Here is a 22,182-nt window from a genome sequence, read left to right on the forward strand (position 1 = left end):
GAGCCCTACCTTGGTCTGATCCGCGCCGCCGTTCGCCCGCAATTGTAGTTTTAATCTCTGTGTATATCCTGCTGTAACTGGCAAAGGCGGGGCTTCTGCGGGCTAACTGACACTGACGTCAGCGCCGCTCATGAATATTCATCCCTCCCTCTGGTTAGGAGCGGCGAAGAGAGGGAGAACAGGAGGGATGAATATTCATGAGCGGCGCTGACTTCAGTGTCAGTTAGCCCGCAGAAGCCCCGCCTTTGCCAGTTACAGCAGGATATATACAGAGATTAAAACTACAATTACGGGTGAACGGCGGCGCGGATCAGACCAAGGTAGGGCTCTTTTTAATCAGCGTCTCCCACACTATGCACCAATACCTGTGGATAGTGCGGGAGAAAATATGTGACAGTTTTCCTTTAAACAAGTGGAGCCACTGATGTAGAGGAGCATATATCATGTAATTACGATTGGGACAGAAACAATAGGAGAGATTTAACAAAACCTGTCTAAGGAAAAGTTGCTTGGTTGCCTATAGCAACCAATCAGATCGCTTCTTTCATTTCTCAAAAGGCCTCTGAAAAATGAAAACACAATCTGATTGGTTGCTACGGGCAACTCAGCACCTTTTTTTTCTAGACAGGTTTTGATAAATCTCCCCCAATGTGTCTTTTTGCCACATTGAATAGTAGACAAAAATTCTTTAGAGGAATTTGGGCAAATAACATTGTGATCACACTTGTGAAATGTATAAATTCAATTGGCCCAGATTTATCAATCTGTCTGAGACAAAATGTGTTTGGTTTTGGCCAAAGCAGCCAATTATAGCTCAGCTTTCATTCCTCAACTTGTTTTGGTAAAATGAAAGCTTAGCTATGGTTTCTATGGGCACATTAGACACATTGGAAGAGATTTACTATTTGCAGCATTTTGGTACGTATGCATATGCGTATGTAAAGCTTCGCCCATTTTTTTAGTAAATCCATTGGCATCCATGGCGCAAAAATATCCACCTGCTAAGTCAGTCCTAATGTCGCATGTGAGGAGAGCATGCCCCCTGCACGCCCCTTCATCAAAACCGAGACCTAACAGCCTTGTTCCCTTCTGCTTGGGGGAAGAAGCGAAAATCCTCTAAAGTCACACGTTGTTATGCAGAAGTTATGATTTTTGAGCAAATTTCTTTTTTATTTCTGGATAAAAAATTGCAAGGATTTGCACTGCTAGCACTGTCGCTCGATGTTGTCTTAAGCTGATAAATCTAGGCCAATGCTTGGTATCTGTTATTACTAGTAGTGGCCATTACAATACATTGTGAAGCTTTAAATGTGGCACTCAACTCTAACTCAACTCAACGCTGCGTGACATTCATGCTTTGTTTTTGGCAAGAATCTATGGTGGGAACACTGACTGCAGGCATATGTAAAGCCCATAGTTAGACACATATATGTAAACGTACACCCAGAAAAAATCGAGACAACAAAATTGCACTATGTCTCTAAAACAGAGGAGGTCGTCTGTTCTTCCCTAACAGCACTCAGCATACAGATGATCATAGTCTTGGCATTGGCAGCTGTGGCATATGAAGTTGCTTCCCCTTTCACATGGCTTTATGGTACCCCGGGCTGCCGGTTGAGCATTACAGGCCTACATGCATGTAAAAGACAACAGTCAATGGCCCTCATTTACTATTCTAAACCCGACTTGTTTTGTCAGGTTTTTTTGGCGCATCTTTGTCTGCGAGATGTCACAGACATCGTACGCCCATCTGCAACACGATGCAACATTTTTTCCCGACGGACCCGATGTGGATTCTCCCAAACCCGAAAAAGGGGCGTAACCCGACATTTCTGAGCTTTCCCACTTATTTATAAAGGTTTCCAACCCGAATATGTTGAATTGTTGTGGATTTTTTCCCGACAACTCAGAGGAGTTGGAAACCAAAACCAACAAAACCCACGTGCGACAAGCAGGATGCGACATAATAATAAATACCAGGGGAAAAAGCAGTCGGGTAAGAAAGCAAGATAGACTTACAAGCCGATTTTCTAAGTAAATGAGGGCCAATGTAGTTGTGAGGTCCATCTGGATTCTTACATTTTGCATAATATCAATCATGTTTAGAGTATGTTCGCACCTTGCCTAGGGCAAATCTGACATGTATTTACAAGAAAAACCACTGCAGAAATCTGAGACTGGCACTCAAACTCCTGCAGCACATGTACCCATGAGGATTAACCCTATTGTCTTTCACGGTTACTCTCTAGAATTCGCAGGAATAGACATGATCATTGTTCTTGTGGATGGCGGACAAAAATCTGCAAATTGTGTTAGTGTTTGATGAGGATTTATGCACAAACTCTGTAGCTGGATCCTCATCAGGCCCAGAATATGAGTCTGTTATAAGCTGCTTATGTTTTATCAGTAGTCCTTATATTCAAATAATGTGTGATGACAACTATTTCCTGCTTTTAGGAAGAATTTATATCCTCTTGGACAGAGGCCTCTGTATAATAACATCTTATTTCAACCAAGTGGTGAAAATATACACTGTTTTCTTTAAGGCATAATTCAGACAAGTGTTTCACATGTAAGTGGATTAAACTCACAGTTAGGTGTATTCTTCTTTTTCATTCATAGCATTTTCAGAATATCACTTTCAAACAGCATTGTTCTGCTTAAAGGGGTACACGGGTGGCAAACATTTTTTTTTTAAAATCAATTGGTGCCAGAAAGTTAAACAGATTTGTAAATTATTTGCAGCAAGAAACAGCGTTCGGCACAGCCAGCCATACAGCCAAAAACCGCTCCTTAGCAGAAACAGGTGTGTACAAGCGCCACCTCCGGTGGGGTGCTCAGCCTGGACAGAGTCATAGATCAGACGTGTAGAAGAATGTGAAATGAGCGGCACTCACCACGTCCAGGTAGCAACAAACTTCTTCATTTCTTAAAGTGCAGTTAGGCCATACAGGTGCAGGGAGACAGGAACTCCAGATAATCCGGTAGACTGGTCACAGCCATATCGTGCTTCCGCAGTTCGTCGGACCATGGTCTGACGAAGTGCGGAAGCACGATACGGCTGTGACCAGTCTACCGGATTATCTGGCGTTCCTGTCTCCCTGCACCTGTATGTCCTAACTGCCCTTTAAGAAATAAAGAAGTTTGTTGCTACCTGGACGTGGTGAGTGCCGCTCATTTCACATTCTTCTACAAGTCAGATTTGTAAATGACTTCAATAAAAAATTCTTAATCCTTCCAGTACTTCTCAGCTGTTGTATACTCCAGAGGAAGTTCATTTCTTTTTGAATTTATTTTCTGTCTGACCACAGTGCTCTCTGCTTACAACCTCTGTCCATGTCAGGAACTGTCCAGACTAGGAGCAAATACCCATAGCAAACCTATCCTGCTCTGGACAGTTCCTGACATGGACAGAGGGGTCAGCAGAGAGCACTGTGGTCAGACAGAAAAGAAATTCGAAAAGAACTTCCTCTGTAGTATACAGCAGCTGATAATGACTGGAAGGATTAAGATTTTTTTAAATAGAAGTAACTTACAAATCTGTTTAACTTTCTGGCACCAGTTGATTTAAAAAAATTTTTTTCCAGTAGAGTACCCCTGTAATTTACAAATCTGTTTAACTTTTGGCACTACTTGATAAAAAATAAAAATAGTTTTCCCACTGGAGTACCCCTTTAAGCTAGAGTAAGGGGGCGGACTCCCGAAAAGTCGCGCCGAGACTGGAGTAGCAGTGTTTGCAACACCTCTAGCTTAAAGGAGAACTCTGAAATATAAAAATTGTCCCCCATACTGCCGGCAGTAAAAAAATAAAGATGTACATACCTTCCTCCGCTCCCCCGGGGCCTCCGCTAACCGTCTCCGGTCTTCGCCGCGATCCTCTTCCTGGTTGCCGGTGGTCGGAGAGTCTTACTGCGCTCAGCCAATCACCAGCCGCAGTGAAGTCCCGACTTGGCCGGCGATAGGCTGAGCGGCAGTGTGACGTTTTCGGCTCCGGCAGCAGGTGCCGGTGTAGTGAAGATTTTTGTGTCCTGAAGCGTTCTCACACTGCCGCTCAGCCTATCGCCGGCCGAGTCAGGACTTCACTGCGGCCGGTGATTGGCTGAGCGCAGTATGATTCTCCGACCACCGGCAACCGGGAAGAGGATCACGGCGGAGACCTGAATCGGTTACCGGAGGCCCCAGGGGGAGCGGAGGAAGGTATGTAAATCTTTATTTTTTTTTACTGCCAGCAGTATGGGGGACAATTTTTATATTCCGGAGTTCTCCTTTAAGCAGAACAATGCTGTTTGAAAGTGATATTCTAAAAAATTTTATTAATGAAAAATAAAAAGAAGAATTTCCAACAAGAATACGCCCAACTGTGAGTTTAATCCACTTACATGTGAAACGCTTGTCTGAATTATACCTTAAAGAAAATTATCAGGAGTCCTCACCACTTTTAATATTGTACCACAATTGGCTGCTATGTGTTTAGTTTATATACACACAGAACTACAACTAATGCCTCAGGGGGCTTCCAGGCAATGGAGGATTCACAATCTTAGGTTAAAATGGATTGTTTAAAAATCTTGCCTTCACTGAGAACCCTTTTGCAATAGAGTAATGCACATAGTTCTACCGAGTGTGACAGTCTCCTGGGGCAACCAACAAAAGAGCTAAATGCAGCTGGACTTGGCCAGTCTCTCAGCCGTCCCCATCCACTATTTAATGGCTCTGTTGTACTAAAACATTTCAATCAAGTAGAAGACTACATACTAAAATTTATGCAGAGATACAAAACTGGTATCGAGTTGCTGCGTGCCTCTCATATGAGCTACATGTATACCAAGAGCTACAATGACACAACATGTTTTCCCATGAAGTGATTCTTAGAAAGGTAACTAGTAATCTTATTTCTATGAAGCCCTTTAAAGCGGTACTCCGGTGAAAACCTTTTTTCTTTTAAATCAACTGGTGGCAGAAAGTTAAACATATTTGTAAATTACTTCTATTAAAAAAATCTTAATCCTTCCAGTACTTATTAGCTGCTGAATGCTACAGAGGAAATTCCTTTCTTTTTGGAACACTGATGACATCACGAGCACAGGGCTCTCTGCTGACATCTTTGTCCATTTTAGCAACCATACATAGCAGATGTATGCTAAGGGCAGCATGGTGGCTCAGTGGTTAGAACTGCTGCCTTGCAGTGCTGGGGACTTGGGTTCAAATCCCACTAAGGATAACAATAAATAAAGTGTTATTATTATTATAATAACGTCAGCAGAGAGAACTGTGCTAGTGATGTCATCAGAGAGCATTCCAAAAAGAACATAATTTCCTCCTGTAGTATTCAGCAGCTAATAAGTTCCCTGGTTGGACTTGATGGACGTATGTCTTTTTTCAACCATACTATGAAACTATGTAAGTACAGGAAGGATTAAGATTTTTTAATAGAAGTAATTTACAAATATGTTTAACTTTCTGCCACCAGTTGATTTAAAAGAAAAAAGATTTTCACCGGAGTACCCCTTTAACTGTGTATTCCCATAATGGATTCCCATTTATGGTATATCTTATACATAGCTCTTAACCCCATTATGGACACAGCGATTTTTATTTATTTATCAACGGGCTCTGAGAACCATAACTTTTTAAAGCTTTAATTAATGTAGGCTTAGAAGGACTGTTTTTTTTTTAGAGAAGAGGGGATTCATTTTGCAATATATACTGTACATAATGAATCTGGGGGCATGAAGAGTGATTACAAAGCAATCGTATAATTGTTTTATGTTGCAAGGGCCAACAGCTGTTTAGGAAATCGAAACTGTAACCCTACTCTGTTGATCCAGAGGAAGGCAAAAACCTTCATAAGGCTGATGCCGATTGCCCCATGACAGAGGAAAAATTCCTTCCTCCAGACCCCAATATGGCATCAGAATAAATCCCTGGATCTCCATGGGGCGCTGGAGAGACTTCAGATAGAGATGAGCGAACTTACAGTAAATTCGATTAGTCACGACCTTCTCGGCTCGGCAGTTGATGACTTTTCCTGCATAAATTAGTTCAGCTTTCAGGTGCTCCGGTGGGCTGGAAAAGGTGGATATAGTTCTAGGAAAGAGTCTCCTAGGACTGTATCCACCTTTTCCAGCCCACCGGAGCACCGGAAAGCTGAACTAATTTATGCAGGAAAAGTCATCAACTGCCGAGCCGAGAAGGTCGTGACGAATCGAATTTACTGTAAGTTCGCTCATCTCTAACTTCAGACTCAATATTCCGTAAAACAGGTTTATTACCCAAATGTTTATTACCCACAATGCATTTCGTGGTAGACACAATCATTGCCTGAGGAAGACATTTCGAGGTAGACACAATCACTGGGCCTTTACCTTATCATTTGTTACCACACTACGGAGTGCCTTCTGTTTCTTTTAGAAGATGGGATGAACAAAAAACTTTTTTTTTGTTACTTTAGTGCAGTGGTCTTCAACCTGCGGACGTCCAGATATTCCAAAACTACAATTCCCAGCATGCCCGGACAGCCGTTGGCTGTCCGGGCATGCTGGGAGTTGTAGTTTTGCAACATCTGGAGGTCTGCAGGTTGGAGACCACTGATTTAGTGCTTACCTTTCCTGAACCTGTGTGGCCATGTCCAATTCTGGCTCAACGGAGGGTGAAGGTTCCTCAGAGACAACTATGTCGCAGGATAGTATTGAGCAGCCCTGGAGGCGTCGCTGCTTTCACAAAAATTTTTTTTTAATGTATTTTGACGCCTTTACATTTTCTGACATTGCTAAGTGTGTTTTCCATGTGCAAAATTTCTTGGCGGGGATTTGCACAAAAAAAAACAACAGGATTTTAGCCAAAATTGCGGCCACTGGCTGGGAGGCCACTCCTCCCGCACATCGCCGCCTTGTCGCTGCCGCTGTCCTTGCACGCCCGCTGCCAGACTCTGCAGTAAGTGTAATGAGGGAACGGGGTATGCGGGAGGGGTTTGTGATGGAGGGAACGGGGTATGCGGGGGGGGGGGGGGTTGTGATGGAGGGATCGGGGTATGGCACGGAGGGGACTGGCTAGCGCCGCATGTAACTATCTAATAGTTTATCTACACAGGGTGCCTCCAGCTGTTTCAATACTACAACTCCCAGCATGCCCTGACATGCCCTGACAGGGAGTTGTAGTGGTGAAACAGCTGGAGGCACCCTGTGTAGATGAACTAAGGGCGGAAGTGTTGTCCCCAGCAGGCATCAGTGACGTGGTGCCTGCTGGGGATGTCTGCCTGGTAGTGAGCACATTGCCAGGCAGACAAAAGGCATTTTTAATATAGTAAAAAATAAAAATTAAAAGCAGGGAGGGTGTTAGGGATAGATTGGCAATAGGCAGGGACAGAAAAAAAATAGGATGGTGGGAGCTACCCTTTAAAGAGACAATTTTGTGGAACTCTGCATTGTGCTGTTCCTCCATTATACCTCATGGAAATGTATGAATTATGTAGGGACACATTCCAGCTAAAAACAGATAGATCATATAGGAAACCTTTACTCCTGTATATATCATGGAGCATGTACTTACCCTTATCGCAGTGAACACTGGAGACACTCAGAAGCAACAGCAGAGCCCCCAGGATGTGAGGGAAGAACATGTCCCCACCTGCCGGAGACACAGAATGATTAGGTTATATATCCACACTATAACTAATAAACTCAAGCCTATAATACATACAGCGGCAGAAGTAGAATAAGAAATAATAATCTTATGAAACCAAAAATAAATGTCTGGAATGTCTTGTTCAAGTTCAAATATGTCAAGTCCAATTTCATCCCGTGCTAATGATAAAATAGGAATATGCTAAACTTGTCAATTGGTGTCTTCGTAAATGGGATAAAATTGTACAATACGCTTCCCTTATGAATAAGCGGCTGTCACATAACTACATTTGACCGTAAACAACAAACCAGCTGTGGTGACACCACATAATCCTAAATGAGTATATTAAAACTTGTGAACTGCTCTTCTCTATTAGAAGTGATGTACGTAACTTTGTGAATATTTTACTTTAGTCTCCATTTATAAACTTTGAATGGTCGTCCTTTGGATACATACAATGGCGTAACTTTGCTCCATTGCCAAATATATAGCTGAGGAGCATGGGGGTGGGTATAAGCTGCTGCCAGAACAAATATCATTACCATTTCTTGTGATTCCCAACATCTGCCTTCAGGGATCAGTCAAACTGATCTCATATACATTAGATTTTTACGTGATCATGATCTTATTTATAGTTATAGGCAGATTTACTGTATTACTCCTACCTGAGCAGTCCAACAGAATAAAATATTAGACGTAAGAACAGTATCGAATACCATGTAAAGGAAAGCAGGTATAAAGTTGGTCTACATATAAAATAGATTGGAACTGCACACTTTTGTACATGGTTGCTAAAAATTGCGGTAAAAATGCCATTTGTATTTCATTTGATATCATAAGCTCAAAAGCCTATGATATTTCACAGATTGTTTCTAATCATAACATCAGGCAAGAGTTTACATTTTACGCCGAGCACTCCCTGCTCCTCCCCGGAGCGCTCGCAACGTTCTTCCGTGTGCAGTGCCCCGGTCAGACCCGCTGACCGGGAGCGCTGCACTGTTATCACCGGCGGGGATGCGATCCACGTAGCGGGACGCGCCCGCCCGCGGGTCGCATCCCAATCATCTCACCTGCCCCGTCCTCCTGCTGTTCTGTCCCGGCGCGTGCGGCCCCGCTCTCTATGGCGCGCGCGCGCCGGCTATCTGAAATTTGAAGGGCCAGTGCACCACTAATTGGTGCCTGGCCCAATCAGTACCTACACCTGCAAAACATATAAAAACCCACTTCCCCTTCCTGTCCTTGCCGGATCTTGTTGCCCTAGTGCCCTGAGAAAGCGTTTTGTGTATCCCAAGCCTGTGTATTCAGACCCTTGTCATTGCCCCTGACTACGATCCATTGCTGCCTGCCCTGACCTTCTGCTACGTCCGACCTTGCTCTTGCCTTGTCCCTGTCTACCGCGCCTGTCTCAGCTGTCAGTTGGGGTTGAGTCGCTATCGGGTGGAACGACCTGGGGGTTACCTGCCGCTGCAAGTCCATCCCGCTTTGCGGCGGGCTCTGGTGAAAACCAGTAACCCCCTTAGATTCCGTTACCCTGGTACGGCCCACGCCATCACCCCACTGACACAGAGGATCCACCTCCAATGTCCTCTCTGCATACCAGTCTGGATCCTGACAGTACATACAATAGAGAAAGGAGGCCAACCATGGCAGAACTCATCACTTTTATTACTGAATGCTAAGTATATGTGCAGGGCTCTTTTCTTTATAGCCAGGTCTCCATACCAGAGTGCCTCCAGGTACCCTGGTTGGGAAATATTGCTCTAGAGGTATTGATTATATATTGATTATTGATAACAAACAGGGTGGGAAATTGTCCCAAGGGTCCATAAAAAGAACAGAGAAGGCTAACAAACACTGGGCTGTTCCTTCTATCCTTGGTGGCACAGCCTGGCATCATAATGGGAGCCCAGTATAATCTCTGCTATACTGTCCCTTACATCTATGTATGACACCAATATCCGGGAGGACTTTTGTCTATAGGAAAAATTTTCAGTAACCTGACTTGAAATAACCATCAAGTGTCCTTGCTTTATTGCTGTTTTTATGGTCATGGGTGTATGTGTTTCCTCTCAGCATAGTTGATGCTGGTTTATGATGACTTGAGGACAGAAGAATGTGCCTATTGTTAATAGAATCACATGTACCCATCTGTTTAATCCAATATTGTAGGTAATTTGCACTGGAAATGAAATGTTATGAAATTCTACTGACGGGCAGTGGGGGGAAAAGTAGAGAAGTCTATTGAAATAAGATATAATAAATACTACTGTACCTTCTTTATAGAAACGCTTAAAAAAAACAAAACATACCCTAGAAATATAGATTCGAAGAATACTTCTATTGCATATTAAGTCTTTCTAAAATTCGATTTGGCCATTTACACTTTGCACATTGGGCCTCATTTACTAAAGGTAATCTGACTCTTTTTTTCTCAGGTTTTGCACCCTAAATTGTGTCACATGTTGCAGGCGCCAGGTTTTGCGACCAAAAACCTGACCAACTCTTTTTTTCCTCAGAAAACCTTTAAACAAATGGTGCGGCTGTCGGGGAAAGGGGTGTGGCCCCAGAAAAGGGGTGTGGCCCCAGAAAAGGGGTGTGGCCCTGACTGTTTTGAAAAATACATAACAAATGAACTAATGTTTGCACATAAAATGTGGTGGATTTGAGATGTGAAAAACCTGACAGGTCGGAGCAAATGTAAAAAAAAAAGCAAAACGTTGGGAAAAGTGTCAAATTTTTCAGGAAAAAAAGAAAACAACAAGCCATTGTTTTACTGCTAGGGTGTAAACTATGCTTGGACTTTTCCCATTTGTTAGTTATACTAAGTTGTGTATTCATATTTCCCATGCTTTAGGAGGTCAGGCACCACTTTTTAACCCAAACCAAGTTTTTGTTCTTAAACTGGAATTGATCAATTTTGTTTATAAAAAAAAACACAAAATGTAAAAAATTGCATATTAGTGCCACACTGTATAACATACTAAGGTTCATTGTTATTTCATAAGTTTTTGTATTCACATAACATATTTATCTAGTAATAAAGAACCATAAGTGTATCTTCTCTGTAATGTTGGGGGCTATGCTGGTGTAGTAGCTATAAGACTGAGAGAAGCCATGTGTCAATATAAAAGCTAAAGTAAGGTCCGAGGCTGCTTTAGTATAGAAGACTTTACACTTTTGGCTCAATTGTTACTTGTCTAGACTAGTCTCCCTCTGATGTTTTTTTAAGCACATACCTACAGTCTATCTTTTTTTTTTTCCAGGAGGTCTTGCCGGGATGTTGCTCCAGGTAATATCCTGTTTTCTCACTACTTATTAATTGATAAATTAATTATAATGAATATGATTTTTACTGAATAATTGTAAATATTCAGTAATGATCATAATATAATCCAAACCATAAGCAAAGCAGATGCCAGCAAGATACCCTTTCCCTTCATTGTTGGCTGCTGGAAAGTCAGAAGAGTTTGTCTACCTAAAAATAATAGGTTGTAGCGATTGTAAATCATAGTATTACATAGAAACATAGTTGTAAACTATGGGTGGAGGAATACTTATCAGAAGATACAATCCAGTGATAAAAGGAATGACAAAGGCACTCACCATGTGCTGTAAAATATCTACTTTATTTCATAACTTCAGTGCAACTGAAATAAAGAAGATATTTTACAGCACATGGTGAGTGCCTTTGTCATTCCTTTTATCACAGGATTGTACGTTCATGCTGTTATTTCTACAAATGAGCACCACCTATAAGTTGCTGAGTCTGTGATCTATTCTCCGCTAGCAGCTGCTTACCTTGTACTGACTGTATTTGATGGGAAGTTTGCAGTGCCTGCGCTGTCTTTATCTTCTATAAGATTTTAAACTTATCAGAAGATTCCTTGGCTTCCTATGAGATGATCCCTCTATTTTCATCTACAGTCAACTATGCGATTTTTGGCAATATTGTGAACCTGTTCTTATTGTTTATGTATTCAAAGATAAGGAAATAGCTCGGATTAGATCAGTTTTGTCTGTACATTTGCTTAATTTCCAATATTTTTACTGAAGTATTTTGCTTTTGGCCTGGTGAGCTTAAAGCAACCAAAGCAGAACCACTTTGAACTGTAGTTAGATCTTCAGAAAGTGGATACAGTTAAAGGGGTATTCCCGGCAAAAACATCTTATCCCCTATCGAAAGGATAGGGGATAAGATGTCTGATCGCAGGGGGACCGCCGTTGGGACCCCCGCAATCTCCCTGCAGCAGCCCGCATCCTATGCATAGCTGCGTCTTAAGTTTTGGAAACCCACGGGCTTCCGAGATTGGGATGTTTCTATGGGAGGGGGCATAATGGCCGCAACGCCCCCTCCCATAGACATGAATGGAGGGGGCGTGGCATGACGTCACGTCCCCGTCTCGGAAGCCCGGCGCTTTCCAAAACTTCAGACGCAGCTATGCATAGAATGCGGGCTGCTGCAGGGAGATCGCAGGGGGGTCCCAGTGGCGGGCCCCCCACGATCAGACATCTTATCCCCTATCCTTTCGATAGGGGACAAGATGTTTTTAACCGGAATACCCCTTTAAAATCTACAGCAGAACAGAGAACTATAGACTCCCTGCCCAGCAATTTTCTAGACCATAGGCCACTTTAGGCTAAGTTTCCACTTTTTTTTTTCTGGCAGTTTTTGAAAAACTGCCACTGCAGTTTTTGAGCCAAAATCAGATGTGTATTCAAAAGGAATAGGACATATAAAGGAAAGACTTATACTTCTCCTCCCTTATGGATCCACTTCTGACTTTGGCTCAAAGACTGCAGTGGCAGTTTTCCAAAAACTGCCAGAAAAAAAAAAAAAGTGGAAACTTAGCCTTAGGGCTGTAGTATTCAAGGGTGCACAGGATGTTATTGTCCTGGTGCAGGTTGCTCTATAGCATTGCGGTATCACGGCCTATCATGAGAGACCCAGCCTTCTTTTCACAGAGGTCTCAGGGGCTTATAATAAGCCGGACCAATTCTTAGGAGAAGTGAATGTAGCAGGAATGGAAGCTGCTCTGACCACTCCGACATCTTCTTTTCTCCATTTAACTGGCATATCTATGCCACTCCAGCAGCCATACTGCACCAGGGGTTATCTAGCTAATAAAATATATGCCCTGTACACAGGATAGATGATAAGTGTCTGACCGTGGAAGGTCCAACCACTGGGACTCCCCTGCAATGCAATCTCCAGAGTGGGGCCCCTCTTTTAACCCTGAGAGATCAGGTCGCCACCTTCCGAGACAAACTAGTCTTGGCAATGATGCCCGCCCAGCCAATCACCAACTGAGGCAGGACACTGATGGTGATTGGCTGAGCAGCCCATCACAGCTTAGACTAGTATGTCTGGGAAGGTGGGGGCCAGAGCACTCTGAGGCAAGAGACAGGCCCCATTCTGGAGATCTTTGGGGTCCCACCACAATCAAACACTTATCTCTATCCTGTAGGTAGGGGATACATTTTATTAGCCGGCTAACCTTTTTAAAGGAGATATCCAGTGGTGAAAAACATATCCCCTATGCTAAGGAAAGGGGCTAAGTTTCAGATTGCAGGGGTCCAACCGCTGGGGCCCCCCCACGATCTCCTGTACAGGGCCCCGACAGCCCGCGAGAAGGGGGCGTGTTGACCACTGCACGAAGCAGCGGCTTACACGCCCCTCAATACAACTCTATGGCAAAGCCGGAGCGCTTGCCTTTGGCAATCTCCGGCTCTGCCATAGCGATGTATTGAGGGGACGTGTCGGCCGCCGCTTCGTGCGGTGGTCGACACCCGCTATCTGGCCAGCGAGCTGGGGCACCATACAGGAGATCGCGGGGGGCCCCAGCGGTCGGATAGGGGAGCACTGGACTACCCCTTTAATTGAACTGCATTCATTTACACAGTAATGTGGTAATATTGATGTTTATATAGTGAGTTTTATTTAGTAACAGTATGGTGTTATTATACAGATACTGCTAATAGTATTATAGTATTATTTCTTCTGATATACAAGTATGCTTTAGATTAGCAATGTTAGAATTGATGCCAGGTACTCTTTAAGGTGACCTTTGATATATAATTTCTCTCTCTTTCTCTCTCTCTCTCTCTCTCTCTCTCTCTCTCTCTCTCTCTCTCTCTCTCTCTCTCTCTATATATATATATATATATATATATATATAATTGAATGTAACAAATTGCCTTGAATAAGCTAGCTGGCTTATGTAGTCAGTGAGATCATCATACATCAGGGACATTTATTTGTGATGAGTGTGATAAGTAAAAGCAAAGCATTGTCTCGCCTGCATATGTAAAGGATTGCATATGATTTGATAGCTGTAGATTTTATATTAGAGATATTAGATGTATGGTAATCTGATACTGCCTCCCTAAGTAAACCTGTACATGTTAAGACTTTCAGATCCAGCCCTTGTACTCCTTCAATGACCTTGTAGTATCTTCTTCTTTCATAACCTTATCACGCAACTGGCTGCAAACTGAGTTTCATAAATGCTCTGTTATTGGTTTGCCCAAAATGAACATGTGTAGGAGTAAAGACAGAAAACCACTACTGCACAATGGAACCATTTATTAAAGTAAGTATGTTTGGACAAGTGAGAAATACAATATATCGTATGTGTGAGAGTAGTTTGAGAAAACATATTTTTCACCATGTAATTTGTAGAGATGAGCGAACTTACAGTAAATTCGATTCGTCACGAACTTCTCGGCTCGGCAGTTGATGACTTTTCCTGCATAAATGAGTTCAGCTTTCCGGTGCTCCGGTGGGCTGGAAAAGGTGGATACAGTCCTAGGAGACTCTTTCCTAGGAATGTATCCACCTTTTCCAGCCCACCGGAGCACTGGAAAGCTGAACTAAGTCATCAACTGCCGAGCCGAGAAGTTCGTGACAAATCGAATTTACTGTAAGTTCACTCATCTCTAGTAATTTGGCCTAGGCTTTGCTTCTGATTTAGTCTAAGATTATAAAATTTAAATAGTGCTATCAACTTTCAGTGGGAGCAATATATATATATATATATATATATATATATATATAGAGAGAGAGAGAGAGAGAGAGAGAGAGAGAGAGAGAGAGAGAGAGAGAGAGAGAGAGAGAGAGAGAGAGAGAGAGAGAGAGAGAGAGAGAGAGAGAGAGAGAGAGAGAGAGAGAGAGAGAGAGACAAAAACGGACAACCATGGCGCTGCCTTGTGCCATTACCATAGGCAACACAGGTGCATATACACAAGAAAAGTGCCCATGTGCCTAGTGGTGTTAGGCTAAGATCTCAACACCTTTTTCAGCATAGAGTATTTGTAGAATTGCGTGGCTGCCTTAGACTTGGATCCAACCATGGGAGGAAGGTTCGCAAAATGCTTTAGAAACCACTGGAGGGACCGTAACGGGAAAGTAAAAAACTGGTTTATTCTAGGGCGCACACCATTATGGTATGGGATTCCCCGCAGACACCGTGTAAAATAAAGAAAGTGGTAAGTCTTATTGTTAAAATTGACAACGCGTTTTGAGTGCGCCTGCTCTCTTTTCAAGTCTTAAGGTAAAGCATCAACTTTTGGTGGGCATACACATTAGATTATAGGTTAGTAGAACCTGCCAATTACGAGTGCACTGTCCAACCATCTGATATGCCTGGTTACTCACTTTTCCAGGGTTGTTCTACCTTAACAGGAGGCTGAGCAGTGATCGTTCAGCTTCCCATTACTTCCCTGCACTAATAATAGAGGTGAGTAAAGAGAGGTGATAAGGAGGACTGCTATGTCAAAGCACTTAAAGGGGAACTCCGGTGGAAAACTATATTTTTTTTTTTATCAACCGGTGCCAGAAAGTTAAACAGATTTGCAAATTACTTCTATTTAAAAATCTTAATCCTACCAGTACTTACCAGCTGCTGTATGCTTTAGAGGAAGTTGTATAGTTCCAGTCTAACCTCAGTGCTCTCTGCTGACACCTTTGTCCATGTCAGGAACTGTCCAGAGCGGACGAGGTTTGCTATGGGGATTCGTTCCTGCTCTGGGCAGTTCCTGACATGGACAGAGGTGTCACCAGAGAGCACTGTGGTCAGACAGAAGAGGTCAACTCAACTTCCTCTGTAGTATACAGCAGCTGATAAGTACTGGAAGGATTACGATTTTTTTAAATAGAAGTAATTAAAAAATCTGTTTAACTTTTTGGGACGCACCAGTTGATTTAAAAAAAAAAAATTTTCTACTGGAGTAGGATATTCTGAGTAAATGGAGAGGAGTCCTTGGTTCAGGATATTCACATATTAACCTGAGAAGAGATCTGCTACACTAAGAATCTATTTCTCTTGTAGGACAGAGCTTGTCTGTGCAATACACAGGTGCCCCCTTTAATTTTAATGTAAACCATGTCATGCTCAATTTCACCTGTGAAGGAGCGATAGGTAAATTGAACATATGCTGCTGGCTTCCCACATATAATACAATAATATTTTCACAAAAAAAGTATTGTCCAAAGCATACAACACCTTTAAAGGAGTACTCTGGGTTAGGGAAATGTATCCCCTAAGTGTCAGATCACGAGGGGGGAGGGCAGACCCCAGGCAAACTCCTGCCCAGCACACCCCGGATCTCTTTCTGAATGGAAGTGTGTATACCACCACACAAGTCTGTGGCCGACACCCCCCCTCCATGCATGGGAGAGCCAGAGATACCTGACTACAGCACTCCGGCTCACCCATAGAGATGCATGGAGGGGGCGTGTTGGCCACCACTTTGTGTGGTGGTCGACACAGCTTTTTTCATGCAGAGAGATGGGACCCCGTACAGGAGATCACGGGAGGTCCCAGCGGTCGGACCCCCCACAATATGACACTTTTCCCCTATCCTCAGGATAGAGAATACATTTCCTTAACCCAGAGTACTCCTTTAAAGATTGTATTGATGAAGGAGTATTTCAGTTTCAGCAAATAAATGTTCACAGCTTGTTACAGTTATCAGATAAGTTAAAAGGTATTTCCAATTAAAAGGCAACCATTAGTGCTGAGAAAGCCTTAAAAAGTATCTATCCTAATAAATTTTCCCTAGATTAAGAGTAGATTAAGACCTTATGTATAGAGTAAATGGAAATGTGATGGTCATTATTAGCACTATTTTACAAGATAAGACGGATAATTGTTATGTCCATTACATCAATGTTTAGCTGCCATATTTTTCTACTTTAGCCTTCTACTCGGATTTGTGACTTTTGACCTGAGTGACCTGCTTTTGTCCTAGTTTCCCTTTTCACCTGCCTAGCATTTCAATCTAAGCCTTTTTGTTGCCTTTGACCACCAGCCTGACCTTGGATGACCTGTCTGCCTGCTGTCTGAATAAAACACTGACCTCTATCACTGACAACACCTTGGGTCGTACAACTATCATCTGTGGTCAAATAAGATTGCTTTGACTAAACTACCTGACGTACATTGACATCATACTACTGTTATGGAGACCCTTACTACTTGTTGTTCACTGGACCTAAGTCTGTCCGGGAACTGTAGCTAAGTGGCTAAGCTGAAGCTGGGAAGTTAGGCAGTTTGCGCAACTCTCTTTGACTTTAATAGGAGTTGAGCAAACGGTGTAGCCCTGAGAGATAAGTGGTTCATATAACTCACCAGCACAGCAAGAACCCAGGTAAGTTCAGCCCATGTCCTTTTCTATTTCTAGTGGCTGTCACTATAACAGGGTAGATGAACACAGGTGAGCCATGGAGCAGTAATAAAAAGGACGTGGGTTGTACTAATCCTGGGCTTTTGCTGTGCTGGATATGAAATCCTCATTAGCATAATAGCTAAAAGGCTTATATTTCACCAAAGGAGAGGACTATTAAAATCACAAAAAAGCATTGTGACAAGTAGATGGTATCAGACTAATAACTGAATGCCCAAAGCAGAGACAGGAAGGGTAAAAGGAGACATAAAGTCAGCTAGATTTAGGATAGTTGTTATATAGAAGGGTAAACATTAATTAAGTATACAGCACAGTATATAAAAAAAAAAAGTCAGAATTATTTTTATGGGTGATAGTGTGGGTATGTTTGCGTATATTGTAAGACAGCAGTATAGGTAGGTGTAATAGGTATATCTAGTTCTAGCAGAAGGGTTAATTCCACCTGTGTTCGGCTGATGCATCCTTTGTTGCTGTGACAAGGCCCAGGCCAATCAGGGGGCTTGGACAACAAGCCAAATACATCTGGCTTAGGCATCCTCACTCTTCTCAGGTGGGCTATATTACCCCACCAAGTCTGTTACTCTTTGCCTGTGTTAGAGTTCAATGTCTACACTTGCTCCTGACTTGTGCTTTGCTTTAAACCTGTGTATTCTGATCTTGGCTTTTTCTGTGACTACTCTTTCTGCCTACTGTCTGTGTACTGTGACGCTCTTACCAGTACCAACTTGACCTGTTTTGACTCAGATTTTATGTTTGTATGTGCATTCCCTTTCTGTCTTTTTACTGTGCTGTTGTTAGGTAACACTTATGTTCCCCTAAACTTTTTTCTAACTTCTGCACTGTGGTTGTTAATTACTTTGACTTTGCTATGCCAAGCACTTTAGTATTGTAGGGACCGACAGTGTGGTTGGGGGCACCCTATTAAGTAGGTGGGTACCCCAAAAGGCAGGGACAGAGGTCTGGGCAAGCTCAGGGCCTGACTTATGCCTTCCTACGTGTCTGTAGGTGTAAGGGAGGACGAACATAATAGGCCTTATTTACAAAGACTTATGTAGGGTTTTTAGTGTTGCATGTGTTGTGCGCCAGAATACCCCCCCCCCCCCCAAAAAAAAAAAAAAAAACCCTACTAACTCTCCACTTCACTCAGAAAACCACAAAAGGGGGCGTGGTCATCAGGGAAAGGGGAAGTGCTCCCAGCTGTTTTTAAAAATCCCAATATATTTATTAATGTTCCAACCTAAAATGTGATGGATTTGACATCTGGAACACCTGACAGCTTAGAGCAGTTAAAAAAAAAAAAAAAAGCAAAATGTAGGGAAAAGTGCAAAACTTAGGGAAAATTTGGAAATACCATGAAAAAAAAAATACAAAGAAAACTAAACTTCAGTAAATGGGGGCCAATGTATACATTAGGCATCTGCAAGGTGTATGTGTGGTACCCATCTAGTAGATTGCAGTGTGGGTCTTGGATCAGTAATGACAATCTTTTATTCCTAAATCTGACTGCTTGACCCCATGGATTAGTAATTGAACGCAATCTATGTTCTTTACAGGTGACTGTATGTTCCTGGATTTGAGAACAGGAGTAAGCATGCACAGGTCAATAGTGCAGCAAAACACCTACGTCCATGGCGCACATTTCACATAGTGGCACCTGTAGGTGGGATTGTTTGTTCACGGACTAGAACAATGCATCCCATAGAATGGATCATATTGCAAGTCGTAAATGGTGCTTATAACCAGGACTGTTGTGACTGACCTGTCAGACATTTCCTTATTGGCATGGAACAGAGTTATTTAGTATCTAAACACAAAAGCCCACCACTGAGCAAGACATATCTGTAAACAGGTCATAACCCTACGCCATACAGCACACCACACCTACTGTCTTTAATGCTGGTGGATTGTCCCCTCTAAAATTCTTCATTATATTCTAAAATTTAGCAAGAATGCAATGTACATATGAGAGTCTGCGGGTATAACCAAGCACAATGAAATCACTTATTGTATATAACCTATGACACTGATTTTGATATGTAGAAATATATGTAGATATGGATATCCTGCTTGCACCAATTCGTTAACCCTATAGCCACACATAGCTTTCAGTTAATGGAGTATATTGTAAGAAAGCACTTAGCACAGCCATTAGTAATGTTAATGGCGATCAGTGCCTCTTGATCTAAGCAAACACCTGGACCTGCTCTTCATTGTACAGAATCCTGTAGCGTGTAGACATCCAACCCTCCAATACAGACTTACCTTTCAAAGGCAATCCCTCCAGGTATGTTTTCTGCTGACATGTACCTGATCACACCCTCATGATATCAAGTGACAACTGAAAAAGACTAGATCTAACAGACATCCTTGTGCCATCACCACAACTATTTACATTACAACCACCCGACTACTAAAAGGTGAAATGGCATATCTGACAAATTCTATTTATTGAAAACCTTACTTAGCAGGAAAACATATGGCTTGTGGCGGAAAGGTAAAAGTCTGCTGTCTCGGGTATGCTCTGTCCTGCAAAATGTGCAAGAATTCTTTTCTCTTTAATCGAAATATTGACTTCTCTCTCCCCATTCGCCATAGGAGATTCTACTGTAATACGTCTATGGAAGAATTAAAATTTACGACTAGAGTTCTCTTCAGTGTTGTAACAACTAACTGTAAACTTTTATAACTAACGCACTGTAAGACTGCATCACTAACTGTGTACCTACTCAAAATAAAATTATTAGTTAACCCTTCAAGATCTTGAAAGTCTCCCTTAAACTTAGCAGTGACCAACATACAATTACAACAGTCCAAAAAAAGCGTATGATCATACAGAGGATAAAGGATTCTGAATTACGAAAAAAAGACACAAGAGCAGTTGGAGCACAAAATAGATTTTCCTAACACCTGAGAAAACAGTCTTTTCCTGATCATTCAGCCTGGGCGGACCGTGTAGTGACAGTATTCTTTGAACTTGACACATTTATTTTGTTAGATATCCTCTGTTCGTTGTACAATGCTATGAAATGTGTAGTCGATTTGTATATGTGCGGTGCTAACCACTTATGTATCTAACCTGGCACATGTAGTTTATTTAAATAAAAAAAACAATGATCATACAACTGTGCAAAAAAAATTAAAAATTGTATTTGACTTACCTGAAACAAGCCTCATCCAGTAGAGAACTAGATCCCGAGCGGTTAAGTTGATATGCCCGTGACTGTGATCCTGCCCAGAGGAGAACTAAAGGTATGCCAACTCTCAGCTCTGCCCTTTTGTAATCCTTCACGGTTGATGATATCCTACTCAAAACAAGATCCAGAGAGAAAGTTTGGAGTTCTGTCTCCTGCAGGAGAGACAGGTCCTTCCCTCCCCTTTTGTGAAAAGTGCAAGAGAGAGAGAGGGAGAAAAAGGAGTTTTATGGACGCCTGTGCGTGACTCAGACCTTGCTCTCCTGTCTCTGACATTCCATAGACTTGTGAGCACACCTGGAGGGCAGGTACAATGCGGGAACAGCCCTTCCTTCCCTTACCATGCACCCCCTCCACCACCCCACCTCTTCTGATCTCTCTCACTTTCTCTACACACTGGTGTAAGATAATGCTGGAAGTGAGAGAGATTTCAGCCCCCGAGTCCTCAGCCTTTCAGTTCACAGTTACTGAAAAAAATGATTGTTAGTGGGGAGGTGGAGGCATGAAGGGGGGGGGGGGGGGGGGGGGGGGCATGGAGAGAACAAAAGGCAAAACAGTGAATTAAACCATCCTCCCCCTGCCCAGAATGCAGTATTTGGATCAACAGGATGGCTATGCTGAATTGATCTTGACACTGAATGCTGGGCAATGTGTGATAGCTTTGGATGCAAGTTCAGCTACACGTTTGCTGCAGACCTGTAACCGTTGCGCGGTCGGGTCCATGCAACAATTCCGAAGTGCAATTTTGTTGAGATTTGACCAGTGGTTGAACATCATTAAACATATGTATAACAATTTACTATTTACATCTAGTATTTGCATAAAAAGTTAGGTAACTGTACAACATTATTTTACTTATCTAGTACTAGAGATGAGCGAACTTACAGTAAATTCGATTCGTCACGAACTTCTCGGCTCGGCAGTTGATGACTTTTCCTGCATAAATTAGTTCAGCTTTCAGGTGCTCCCGTGGGCTGGAAAAGGTGCATACAGTCCTAGGAGACTCTTTCCTAGAACTGTATCCACCTTTTCCAGCCCACCGGAGCACCTGAAGGCTGAACTAATTTACGCAGGAAAAGTCATCAACTGCCGAGCCGAGAAGTTCGTGACAAATCGAATTTACTGTAAGTTCGCTCATCTCTATCTAGTACTGACGATTAATTGTTACATCCTTTATTACAGTTGCATTTACCATTTTTCAGGCAATAAATCAGAAATTTACCAGGATTCCACGATGGCTTGTTCTAGTGATTTGCATTCTGTAGTTTTTCCACCTATAAACTTAAGTGATGTAGGAAATTATAACTTTACCCTGAATAATAGGAGCTCAGCTAAACTGTGCAGCTAAATAATGAATTCAGCTCTGAACTATACAGCAGACTGTAACTTGGAATTTTAGTATGCTAATGAAATCAATATTGGGTATGACCATCTTTTGCCTTCAAAATAGCATGAATTTTTCTAGGTTCCCTTGCAAAATCTGGGATTGTGTATGATTATACTCAGGTGTATGATTAACCAAGTGATAATTATCATCATTTTCATATGTAGGTTATAACACAGTGATTAACAGAAACAGAAACAACTGTAAGAAGCCTAATACTAGGTAAGGAACAGCCAAACTCTGTGACAAAGGTGAGGTTGTGGAAGTGATGTCTTGTCCTAGGTTATATACCATGGTAAG

General features: G+C 42.3%; 1 protein-coding gene and 1 long non-coding RNA gene across 4 annotated transcripts in view; one reads left to right on the forward strand and one right to left on the reverse strand.

Moving 5' to 3' along the window:
* ITGB4 (integrin subunit beta 4) overlaps positions 1-20,941 on the reverse strand; it is a 70,830-nt gene extending 49,889 nt beyond the window's left edge. For both annotated transcript variants that reach the window (XM_056550095.1, XM_056550096.1), the window contains exons 1-2: positions 20,466-20,941; positions 7,549-7,626 (exon numbers count right to left, since the gene is read on the reverse strand). In XM_056550095.1, coding sequence (XP_056406070.1) covers positions 7,549-7,626; positions 20,466-20,481 — 94 coding nt within the window. In that variant the 5' untranslated portion in view covers positions 20,482-20,941. The remainder of the gene's footprint in view (positions 1-7,548; positions 7,627-20,465) is intronic.
* Positions 16-20,420, forward strand: LOC130297541 (uncharacterized). 2 transcript variants are annotated; one of them, XR_008849576.1, is made up of 4 exons: positions 16-320; positions 10,887-10,912; positions 14,031-14,213; positions 19,903-20,420. It is a non-coding gene; the product is annotated as an uncharacterized LOC130297541 (long non-coding RNA). The 2 variants fall into 2 exon arrangements; XR_008849575.1 differs by lacking the exon at positions 14,031-14,213 and adding an exon at positions 15,051-15,108.
* Positions 20,942-22,182: the final 1,241 nt, after the last annotated feature.

This window comes from Hyla sarda, chromosome 13 (genome assembly GCF_029499605.1).
Source record: "Hyla sarda isolate aHylSar1 chromosome 13, aHylSar1.hap1, whole genome shotgun sequence".
In the NCBI taxonomy this organism is placed as follows: Eukaryota; Metazoa; Chordata; class Amphibia; order Anura; family Hylidae; genus Hyla; species Hyla sarda.